At 42.8% G+C, this 11,876-nt stretch overlaps 1 protein-coding gene across 2 annotated transcripts; it reads left to right on the top strand.

The window, feature by feature from the left end:
- Window positions 1–1,573: 1,573 nt before the first annotated feature.
- LOC111973989 (BCL2/adenovirus E1B 19 kDa protein-interacting protein 3-like) lies at window positions 1,574–11,712 on the top strand. 2 transcript variants are annotated; one of them, XM_024001474.2, is made up of 7 exons: window positions 1,597–1,679; window positions 6,643–6,698; window positions 9,495–9,765; window positions 9,868–9,949; window positions 10,074–10,168; window positions 10,588–10,737; window positions 11,517–11,712. In XM_024001474.2, exons 3-7 carry the CDS (start codon window positions 9,515–9,517, stop codon window positions 11,563–11,565), a joined length of 627 nt encoding a protein of 208 aa, XP_023857242.1. In that variant the 5' UTR covers window positions 1,597–1,679; window positions 6,643–6,698; window positions 9,495–9,514; the 3' UTR covers window positions 11,566–11,712. The 2 variants fall into 2 exon arrangements, with proteins under 2 accessions (XP_023857241.1, XP_023857242.1); XM_024001473.2 differs by lacking the exon at window positions 6,643–6,698 and having other exon boundaries at window positions 1,574–1,679.
- The last annotated feature ends 164 nt before the right edge of the window (window positions 11,713–11,876 follow it).

The following is an 11,876-nucleotide window of genomic DNA, read 5'->3' as shown; positions in this document are numbered from 1 at the left end:
CTATTTTTGTTTCATCAGACCAGAGGACATTTCACCAAAATGTACGATCTTTGTCCCCATGTGCAGTTGCAAACCGTAGTCTGGCTTTTTTATGGCAGTTTTGGAGCAGTGGTTTCTTCCTTGCTGAGTGGCCTTTCAGGTTATGTGGATATAGTTGCTTTTGTACCTGTTTCCTCCAGCAATTTCACAAGGTCTTTTGCTGCTGTTCTGGGATTGATTTGCACTTTCCGTACCAAAATACGTTCATCTCTAGGAGACAGAACGCGTCTCCTTCCTGAGCGGTTTGACAGCTGCGTGGTCCCATGGTGTTTATACTTGCATACTATTGTTTGTACAGATGAACGTGGTACCTTCAGGCGTTTTGGAAATTGCCCCCAAGGATCAACCAGACTTGTGGAGGTCTACAATATTTTTTCTTCTGAGGTCTTGGCTGATTTCTTTTGATTTTCCCATGATGTCAAGCAAAGAGGCACTGAGTTTGAAGGTAGGCCTTGAAATACATCCACAGGTACACCTCCAATTGACTCAAATTATGTCAATTAGCCTATTTGAAGCTTCTAAAGCCATGACATCATTTTCTGGAATTTTCCAAGCTGTTTAAAGGCACAGTCAACTTAATGTATTAACTTCTGACCCACTGGAATTGTGATAACGTGAAATAATGTCTGTAAACAATTGTTGGAAAATGTACTTGTCATGCACAAAGTAGACGTCCTAACCGACTTGCCAAAACTATAGTTTGTTAACAAGAAATTTGTGGAGTGGTTGAAAAACGAGTTTTAATGACTCCAACCTAAGTGTATGTAAACTTCCATCTTCAACTGTATATCTCTGCTGTCAGTTTAGACTAAAACAATACTTGGAGACACCTGAACAAAATAAAATAATACTTTCCCCCACACACTCCTGTCTTCACAGCTCTTGTCTAAAGCCACCAAATGTCATTCAGAAGGACCTAATTGCCTTTATCATAGCAGAGGAAATTAGATAAAGTATGTTTCCTGAAGTGACTGGCGGCTTGTCAGGCAGGAGAATGCTCAGGGGGACTTAAATATAATGTATTCACAGGACTCACAACTGAATGCACTTTTTATTTTTGTGAATTTCTTTTATTTTTATGTTTTGTTTTGAGGGACTCTTGATAAAGATTGGGAAATTCTGGGTGATTTTAAAAGGAATACAGCAGTTTTAAAGGTTCACATTATAGGTCTGTTTGCATTTGTCGAACAGAATAAAATACAGTTTAGGTTAARGAGTAATAAAGAATGAATACAATAATTGTAATACGTTTCTGACTTCTTTCACAGTGAGATGCCTTGTATTTTTATGTCCTCATACTGTATAATGTTCTTATATAGGAAAGTGTCTTGTCATTACATTCACAAGCAACATTTGAAAATTGAGAAAATAAAGCAAGAGATCAGAAAATTGAAATGCGAAAAACAAGGAATACACATCACAAACAAATGTTGATTTCCGTTGGTGCATACTTTGCACAACAAATTAAAGTAAGTGAAATAATTTGGTGACGTCTCTTCTCAGGTGAGCCAATCATATATGATATGCCTGCGCGCGCGGTCGCTTGCGTGTCATGTTGACAAACGCTAAAAACGGAGCTGGCAACATGTCCGCCACTGCTGCTGCTCAGCAAAACAATAACGAGGAGCCTAGCCTCAACGGTAAGTATCATCGACAACCTTTTCGAACAATCAAGAGTTTTGAATACATGTCCAACAAATGTGCTTGCTTTTCATGGTAAATGTTTATAACAAAATATCGCAAAAGTTGCCTCGGTTGGAATTTCTTCTGCTTCCACAGGGCGGGAGGAGCTCTTAATATTGTTTTAACGTCACCCTTATTGCTCCAATGGATTTACTTTGAATGTTTGAGTGACAGGATTTCAACCAACCATGGAAGGATACCACTAAACTCTAATTTGTCTTGGGGCGGGCTTAATCCATATCAAAACATGTCTGAAAATAAAATTATAAATGAAATGTGTCGAATCCGAACAAATTCCCTGTTTTAAGTAATGTAATGTGTTAACAACTCCAGCTATTCATAAGCGTTTATGGTTTGAGTTGCACACATTCAGTGCATTGTCGATTTTCTGAATCCACACAAAGGCGAATGGAATGCTTTAGGAATGCATGTCTGCTGTGGAAGGCACTCACTAGACGTTTTTGCCATGCGAAACACATTTCTAGACGTTTGCATGCAGCATGTCTACATATGTGCGTTTTCCTGCAGAGAACATTAATATTTATATATATATATATATATATATATATATATATATATATATATATATATATATATATATATGCTATTTCAAAAAATCCAAGAGGTGGGACCAATTCGCTATTATTCGAGTCACAAGCAAGTCACAAATCGAGTTGCAATTAGAACGGGTCAAATACAAGTCGTGCATTCTAAGGGCAAGTCCAGTTGTCACAAGTTTTTTTTTTTATTCTCAAGTCAATAAAAAATGTGCTATACAGGCAATGAATTGTTCAACTACAAATCAAATACAATTGTATTTGTCACATGCGCATAWTACAACCTTACAGTGAAATGCCTACATACAAGCCCTTAACCAACAATGCAGTTTTAAGAAAAGGAAAAAAATAAATATCAAATTATTAAGAGCAACAATAAAATAACAGTAGCGAGGCTATATACAGGGGGTTCTGGGACAGAGTCAATGTGCTGGGGCACTGGTTAGTCGAGGTAATTGAGGTAAAATGTACATGTAGGTAGGTAGAGGTAAAGTGACTATGCATCGATAATAAACAGTAGCAGCAGCGTAAATATGTGGGGTGGGGACAATGCAAGTAGTATGGGTAGCCATTTGATTAACTGTTCAAGAGTCTTATGGCTTGGGGGTAGACGCTGTTAAGAAGCCTTTTTGACCTAGGGTGGCTGGAGTCCTTGGCAATCTTTTGCGGCCTTCCTCTGACCACCTGGTATAGAGGTCCTGGGTGGCAGGAAGCTTGACCCCAGTGATGTACTGGGCCGTTCACACTACCCTCTGTAGTGCCTTGCGGTCGGAGGCTGAGCAGTTGCCATACCAGGCGGTGATGCAACCAGTCAAATCCAGACAGCTGATGTTCTGAAAGAGCTGCAAAATCTGGATCCCTACAAATCAGCTGGACTAGACAATCTGGACCCTCTTTATAAAATTATCCACCGAAATTGTTGCAACCCCTATTACTAGCCTGTTCAACCTCTCTTTCGTATCGTCTGAGATCCCCAAAGATTGGAAAGATGCCGCTGTCATCCCCCTCTTCAAAGGGGGAGACACTCTAGACCCAAACTGTTATAGAACTATATCCATCCTGCCCTGCCTTTTCTAAAATCTTCGAAAGCCAAGTTAACAAACAGATCAACGACCATTTCGAATCCCAACGTACCTTCTCCACTATGCAATCTGGTTTCCAAGCTGGTCATGGGTGCACCTCAGCCACGCTCAAGGTCCTAAACAATATCATAACCGCCAWCGATAAAAGACAATACTGTGCAGCCGTCTTCATTGACTTGGCCAAGGCTTTCGAATGTGTTATTCACCGCATTCTTATCGGCAGACTCAATGGGCTTGGTTTCTCAAATGACTGCCTCGCCTGGTTCACCAACTACTTCTCAGACAGAGTTCAGTGTGTCAAATCGAAGGGCCTGTTGTCCGGACCTCTGGCAGTCTCTATGGGGGTGCCACGGGGTTCAATTCTCGGGCCGACTCATTTCTCTGTATATATCAATGATGTCGCCCTTGCTGCTGGAGATTCTCTGATCCATCTCTACGCAGACGACACCATTCTGTATACTTCTGGCCCTTCTTTGGCCACTGTCTTAACAAACCTCCAAARGAGCTTCAATGCCATACAACACTCCTTCCGTGGCCTCCAACTGCTTTTAAATGCTAGTAAAACTAAATGCATGCTCTTGAACCGATTGCTGCCCGCACCCGTCTGCCCGACTAGCATCACACCTCTGGATGGTTATGACTTCGAATATGTGGACAACTACAAATACTTAGGTGTCTGGTTAGACTGTAAACTCTCCTTCCAGACTCACATTAAGCYTCTCCAATCCAAAATTAAATCTACAATCGGCTTCCTATTTCGCAACAAAGCATCCTTCACTCATGCTGCCAAACATACCCTCGTAAAACTGACTATCCTACCAATCCTTTACTTCGGCGACATCATTTACAAAATAGCCTCCACCATTCCGCTCAGCAAACTGGATGTAGGCTATCACAGTGCCATTCGTTTTGTCAGCAAAGCCCCATATACTACCGTCCACTGCGACCTTTATGCTCTCGTTGGCTGGCCCTCGCTACAAATTCTTCGCCAAACCCACTGGCTCCAGTTCATCTATAAGACGGTGCTTTACCTAGCAAAGACTTATCTCAGCTCACTGGTCACCATAGCAGCACCCACCCGTAGCACGCACTCCAGCAGGTATATTTCACTGGTCATCCCCAAAGCCAACACTTCCTTTGGTTGCCTTTCTTTCCAGTTCTCTGCTGCCAATGACTGGAACGAATTGCAAAAGTCAATAAAGTTGGAGACTCWTARCTCCCTCACTAYCTTTAAGCARCAMCTGTCAGAGCAGCTTACCGATCACTGTACCTGTAGACAGCCAATCTGTAAATAGCACACCCACCTACCTCATCCCCATATTGTTATTTATACTCTTGCTCTTTTGCACCCAAGTATCTCTACTTGCACATCACCATCTACACATCTATCACTCCAGTGTTAATGCTAAATTTTAATTATTTTGCCTTTTTATTGCCTTACCTCCCTACTCTTCTACATTTGCACACACTGTACATAGATTTTTCTATTGTGTTATTGACTGTACGTTTGTAAATGTGTAACTCTGTTGGTTTTGTTGCACTGCTTTGCTTTATCTTGGCGTGGTCGCAATTGTAAATTTAAAACTTGTTCTCAACTGGCCTACCTGGTAGAATAAAATAAATAAATAAAATTATCAGAAACTTGTCAAAATTAGGGGTGAATGTAGCAATGCTATGTGGTCCAGTATGGAGGATTGAACTGCGCAGGTAGGTAGACTACTTTAAAAATATATATATAATAATTTTTTTACCTTTTTTCTCCCCAGTTTCGTGGTATCCAATTGTTAATAGTTACTGTCTTGTCTCATCGCTACAACTCCCGTACGGGCTCGGGAGAGACGAAGGTCGAGAGCCATGCGTCCTCCGAAACACAACCCAACCAAGCCGCACTGCTTCTTAACACAGCGCGCATCCAACCCGGAAGCCAGCCGCACCAATGTGTCGGAGGAAACACCGTACACCTAGCGACCTGGTCAGCATGCACTGCGCCCGGCCCGCCACAGGAGTCGCTAGTGCGCGATGAGACAAGGATATCCCTACTGGCCAAACACTCCCTAACCCGGACGGCGCTAGGCCAATTGTGCGTCGCCCCATGGACCTCCCGGTCGCGGCCGGGTGCGACAGAGCCTGGGCCCGGTCYCGGCCGGAGTTCTGTCGCAGCCAGAGTCTCTGGTGGTACAGCTAGCACTGCGATGCAGTGCCTTAGACRACTGCGCCACCCGGGAGAATTGGTAGACTACWTTTTGAAGTGATTTGTTTGACAATCAGATGAAAACATCACACAACACCCATAAAATGCTAAACTCAGCCTGCGCAGACCGTGTAAAGCAACAGTAAACAGCATAAAATGTTCACATGCCACAGTATCCCATCTAAGATCAACATATCCCAGGCATCTTATCCGGGTTCTCATAACCGGGATACAAGCTTTTTCGATTTTTCGATTTATTTTAAAAGGGATATGATGTTTACATGTGTCAACTCAAAAGCATAATACTTGAGATCCCGAATAATAACGGGATATTGGTTTGCATGTAAACATGGTCATTGTCACTTCTCTGGAGTCCAGAGCAAGCAGGATCATACTTGTATGAAGCGGATGTTGCYCGATTGAATGGAAAGCATGATCTGTCTTTAGCCTTTTTTCTTCCTCACAAATATCTTAATTAGTTTGCCAGAATGATACATCTTCATTTCATAAGAATTTGAAGGGGTGTGTGATGTTACAGCTATCTTTAGACATAATATAGCCAGTACCACCACTGAGGTATATAATTAACCCACCCAAACTAGGCCTATCTGAAATATGAACATGATCAATGAAATCACCAGGTAGCCTATTGTTGTGACAAAGATGTGTCTGTAGCAGATTGCTAAATGGTACTTAATATGGATTAATGTAGGGAGGCTACATTAATGGCAGGCAAAACCGGAGAAAATTAAACAAGTGCTTTCTGGTAACTAATCTGAATATGTGTGCCCGCCTTTGCGCGCCAATGCTGATGATTGGTCAACAGTCAAGATGCGCAACTTTTTGGTTCTGAAGCACAGATTAGATGATTTTGAAACAAGAATTTGGTGCATTTCCGTWGGCCTATGTTAGTGACCAGGTTGAATAAGCGAAGGTATAAATATAAAATCCAAATGGTAGGCTACACTCGCAACCCACCCAAAACCTTTTCACTGAGCTAGCTCACCCGATCTGTGTTGACTGATATTTTGCTGGTCCAATTAGAGGGCCAAGTGTGCGTTTGACTTTTTTTTCTTTTTTTTTTGGCAAGTGCGATACTGTCTCTGGCTGCATGGAGAGTAATTCACGGAGACTCTGTGCCACAAAGTAAGTGACAAAACATTATAAAACCTGGCCAGATAAGTCTCCAGTCAAATAAGAGTCCTGAGCATTAAGGCTCCAAGTCCAAGTTATTTTATTTTTTATATCATGTTGAGTCTCAAGTCATCAAATTTGTGGCTCAAGTCAGACTCAAGTCCAAGTCATGCGACTCAAGTCCACACCTCTGTCTAAGCCTATCAATTGCCCATAATACTCAGTGATAGGCTACTGAGTGTCATCATACCATATCCTTACAAGGCTTTCTCATAATAAGATTGATACTAGATAGGCTARTCAATGTCTCAATCTAATCAGTAATAATTTAACCACCCCGGTAGAGGTGGTAAATCTGTTTGGGTAGGAACTGTCAAAAGGTAAACCTTGCAGATAACGCAATAGGTATATTGCCTACTTCCACCCCCAATGACCGCTACTGTATGCTGAACAGTCTCAATATTCACATGACCATCAGATGCAGTTTCTAAACTGCCCACACAGTCCACGTTGGAGGAAAAAGCACAAGATTAAGATGGTATAGGTTTGTATTATTGGTGTCCTTGTATAGTACTTTCTGTTCCTCCTTGTCCCTTTTATACAGTATGGAGATGCAGAGTGGGTTTCTGGTAGAATGCACAGGGAAAGTCCTAGAAGAGGTTTAGTTAGTTGAATGTTGCTCAGGCGTAACTGGCTAAATAGTCAGGCCCTGGATTTGATGGCCCTGGATTCGATCGATGCTTAGCGTGATTGCAGAGATTGCATAACTGCCCTCCCTCCTACCCGTGCATGGGAGCAGTTTGGATTCCATTCAGGCAGCCTGCTGTTAGAGGCAGTTGCACTATCATTATGAAATGTAGGCTATCATCTGGATAGTGTGTTTATTTATAGAGAAGCAATCAAATGAAGCAAAATGATGAATAAGAGGCATACTATTTCAGATAATGATGGATAGACATAACATCTCTATGCTATGTCTATGTTTTATAGAATATGCACATTATGTAACGGCCTAGATTGGCAATGGAACCACACAACCTCACTGACACAGTGGCATTCAGGCCACCCATACTAACCTTATCCCCAGGCTCGAATTAGAGAGGGAGCTGGCTGGTGGATGAGATTACCCCATTACAAGTCCAATTGATGTCCCCAAGAGAGGAAGTCAGGAATGTTTTTGCTTAATAGGCGTGGGTGCTTGTTTATCACTGTGAGCAAAGACTGAGAGCATGCTTTGTTCCAGTTGCGGCTTAAAGCAGGCTAGACTTTGAGTCCAGGGCCTTTTTCTAAACTGAACTCTGCTGAAGTCTGCTATACTATATATACAAAAGTATATGGACGCCCTTTCAAATAAGTGGATTTGGCTCTTTCAGCCACACCTGTTGCATGGCATACAGCCATGCAATCTCCATAGACAAACATTGGCAGTACAATGGCTTTACTGAAGAGCTCAGTCGATTTCAACGTGGCACCGTCATATGCCACCTTTCCAACAGATTGGTTGGTTCGTCAGATTTCTGCCCTGCTAGAGCTTCCCCGGTCAACTGTAAGTGCAGTTATTGTGAAGTTGAAACATCTAGGAGCAACAATGGCTTACTCGCGAAGTGGTAGGCCACACAAGCTCACAGCTGGACCACTGAGTGCTGAAGCGCATAAAAATCGTCTGTCCTCGTTTGCAACACTCACTACTGAGTTCCAAACTGCCTCTGGAAGCAACGTCAGCACAATAACTGTTCGTCGGGAGCTTCATGAAATGGGTTTCCATGGCCAGGCAGCCGCAAACAAGCCTAAGATCACCATGTGCAATGCCAAGCGTCGGCTGGAGTGGTGTAAAGCTTGCCGCAATTGGACTCTGGAGCAGTGGAAATGCGTTCTTTGGAGTGATGAATCACGCATCACCATCTGGTAGTCCGAAGGATGAATCTGGGTTTGGCGGATGCCAGGAGAACGCTACCTGTCCGAATGCATAGTACCAACTGTAAAGTTTGGCGGATGCCCTTTCCTGTTTCAGCATGACGATGCCCCCGTGCACAAAGCGAGGTCCATACAGAAATGGTTTGTCGAGATAGGTGTGGAAGAACTTGACTGGTCTGCACAGAGCCCTGACCTCAATCCCATCGAACACCTTTGGGAGGAATTGGAATGCTGACTATGAGCCAGGCGTAATCGCCCAACATCAGTGCCCGACTTTACTAATGCTCTTGTGGCTGAATGGAAGCAAGTCCGTGCAGCAATGTTCCAACATCTAGTGGAAAGCTTTCCCAGAATAGTGGAGGCTGTTATAGCAGCAAAGGGGGACCAACTCCATATTAATGCCCACGGTTTTGGAATGAGATGTTTGAGCAGGTGTCCACATACTTRTGGTAATGTATGTTTGTTTTTGTTAATGAAGGTAATCATTTCAGTAACATGCACATGCATGCATGTCTATTTTTTGTTTTACAAAATGATTCCGCTTTCATGCATATGGAGTTAGGCCTAATCCTCTGCAGCATAGGGTGGCCATCCACTGACTCTCCTTGTTAACATGCACTGCTGTATGTTCCATACAGTGACTTCATTACACATACTGTGAGTGGCTGAGACAAACAAGGCCAGACAAAGCACAGACATGTCTCATGCATCTGAGATAAAAGGTCCTAAACGGTAGAAGGGCTCAAAATGCAATGTCTTTTGGTGACGGTGCAGTAAGCCATGCATCGAATTTGAGAACTTGTCACTGTATCTTTACCATTAAACTTATGTCACTAACATTTTTACTAATACACATACTTCCTCCAAACCCCACTGCCATCTTTATGTTTTCAGGGTCGTGGGTGGAGCTGGAGATGAATGGAAACAACAGGAACCAGGCCCTGCTGCCAAACTCCACCACACCCTCTCCTGCCCCGGGGAACGGGAATGAGGGGCAGAGTCAGGCCCCTCAGGCCCTGGAGGTTGTGCCAGAGGAGGTGGAGGAGAGTCTGACAGCGGCACTGGAGCATGTGCCCTCATCCTCCTCTATCCACAATGGAGACATGGAGAAGATCCTGCTGGACGCCCAGCACGAGTCCAGCCAGAGCAGCTCCTCCTGCGACAGGTAAGGGAGTGTCATGTTTTGAGTGTACTCCCTAAACTCTATCCTCCATGTTGGGGTGTTTGTATAATTTGTATATTTATTTCCTCCTGTGTTGCACCTCAGTCCTCACAGACCTCCCAGTCCAGATCAGGATGATGGCCAAATCACCTTTGATGTGGAGATGTCCAGTCGGAGAGGGAGCCAGGTACAACAACCCAGCCTGCCCTCATGTCTCTCTTCCTCCATCCATGCCCCTGTCTACACTGTTACATTATAGGCCTACAGTACCTCTCTGTTCACATGTGCTCTCTCTCTCCCCCCATCTGCAGTTAGAGGAGGAAGGTCCAGAGAAAAACAGAGAAGAGGATATCCTGATGAACAAGGTTGCAGATTGGTCCAGTCGGCCTGAAAACGTTCCACCCAAGTAAGGAGACACACTGCACACTCTAACACAGGGTTGGGCAAACTACGATCCGGCCCGCGAGCCCATTCAATCCAGCCGGAGGGAGATTTAAGTATAAAGATAGAAAATGTAGAAATTATAATGGCCCTATATATATTTTTTGTTTTGTTGATATCTGCTCTTTTTCTTCCCCAGCAAAAAACTGTGCGGCCCTTTCAAAATCCCTATGTGGCCTTCGAGCCTTTAAAGTTTTCCCACCCCTGCTCTAACACAAAACTGCTAGCCTAAATCATAGCAAAAATAGACAACTTAGTAAGTTCCATATCTGCCCAGGCAGACCATGAAAGTGTATAATACAAATGCCAATTTTCTGTGGGATAACAATGCAATTTGTTTCAAAATGGTGAACATGTTCAGTGATTTATTTTGTTTTTTTGTAGGGAGTTCCACTTCCGTCACCCCAGACGCTCAGTATCCCTAAGCATGAGAAATAGTGGAGCCATGAAGAAAGGGGGTATCTTCTCTGCTGACTTCCTCAAAGTCTTCATCCCTTCCTTACTTCTATCTCACATTCTTGCCCTCGGCATTGGGTGAGTGACTGTTCCATCTTACACAACTAGCAAATCAAATGGATATATGTGAGTATTTGTAGATTGTCTGCTGTTGAATCATTGTCATTAGTGCTGAGCGATTAGTGCTTTTTTGTGATCTGTTCGATTATARGTTTTTTGATTTTGCTCTAACACACTAAAACAATTAAAAGTCCCATGATGGTAGTGACTGCCCATTATTACTTATTAACCATAATTTTCCACATTACTTTAGTTGTGTATTACATTATCAAATAAACTAACTTGAAATTATATAATAAAGTAATCTTATTTCTCTAGAGCTGCTGCATATGCTGTCTGACAAAATCACTCTTTTGTATTTCTTAAATAAGGCGTACTTTTATGACTGCTGAATACCGAACTAGATCATGTCTTTTCAGGTAGACATACCTTTGCAAAGCAACAGCTGCTCTCTCTATCCTCTCACGATTGTGCATTCTTCTGCCTCTTCCGTAGCAGGCATAAGAGACTGGACAAGGTAGATAGATGCGCAATGGATTATGGTCATTGTTGTTGATTACCATGTTTTTGCGCTAKACTATGTAGAATATTGGCCTGTTGTAAACTACAACTCCCTACTACATCACACAGTTCAGGCTGGGTCTGATTTATCTTTAGAGAAAATGTTCAATGTGCGCATTGAGCTCACAGAAGGAAAAACTGAATGAAATGAACCATCGTCGCTCAATTAGCTGTTAAAAAAAAAAAAAAAACAGTTAATCACCTGCATTGTCATGCTGTACTTATTGTCTCCTTAGGGTCTACATTGGGAAGAGACTCCCCACGCCTTCCACCAGCTCTTTCTAAACCCAAAGTGAAGCAGTGCCTGGAAGTCGCATAAAAATTATCCTGTTGACTAGTTGTTACAATGTCTTCATGTGCTTAAATGCCCTCTTTTCCTCTGCATCCATTGTATGCCTAGCTATCTCCTTTCAACAGTTTTTTTCCCCCTTTAGTTATTTGTACCACTTTATCTGACAATGACTTTCGCAAGTTTTTGATGTAGCGTGCTTTTGGAGGGTTCATAATTCATAAATGACTGGGAACCTTTTACCTTTTGACACAGATTGGCTTTGAACAGTAATGACCACTATCAGCACATAATAGTTAACAGCACA

The sequence above is a fragment of the Salvelinus sp. IW2-2015 genome, linkage group LG15 (genome assembly GCF_002910315.2).
Source record: "Salvelinus sp. IW2-2015 linkage group LG15, ASM291031v2, whole genome shotgun sequence".
In the NCBI taxonomy this organism is placed as follows: Eukaryota; Metazoa; Chordata; class Actinopteri; order Salmoniformes; family Salmonidae; genus Salvelinus; species Salvelinus sp. IW2-2015.
The sequence above is the reverse complement of the archived record's forward strand: the minus strand, read 5'-3'. Positions and strand labels throughout refer to the sequence as shown.

Excerpts from the sequence above, each read along its gene's own strand:
- LOC111973989 (XM_024001473.2), top strand. The coding sequence starts at position 1,592 with ATGTTGACAAACGCTAAAAACGGAGCTGGCAACATGTCCGCCACTGCT. Across the intron at positions 10,169-10,587 it reads CCTGAAAACGTTCCACCCAA|GGAGTTCCACTTCCGTCACC; the intron begins GTAAGGAGACAC and ends GTTTTTTTGTAG. Across the intron at positions 10,738-11,516 it reads ATTCTTGCCCTCGGCATTGG|GGTCTACATTGGGAAGAGAC; the intron begins GTGAGTGACTGT and ends TTGTCTCCTTAG.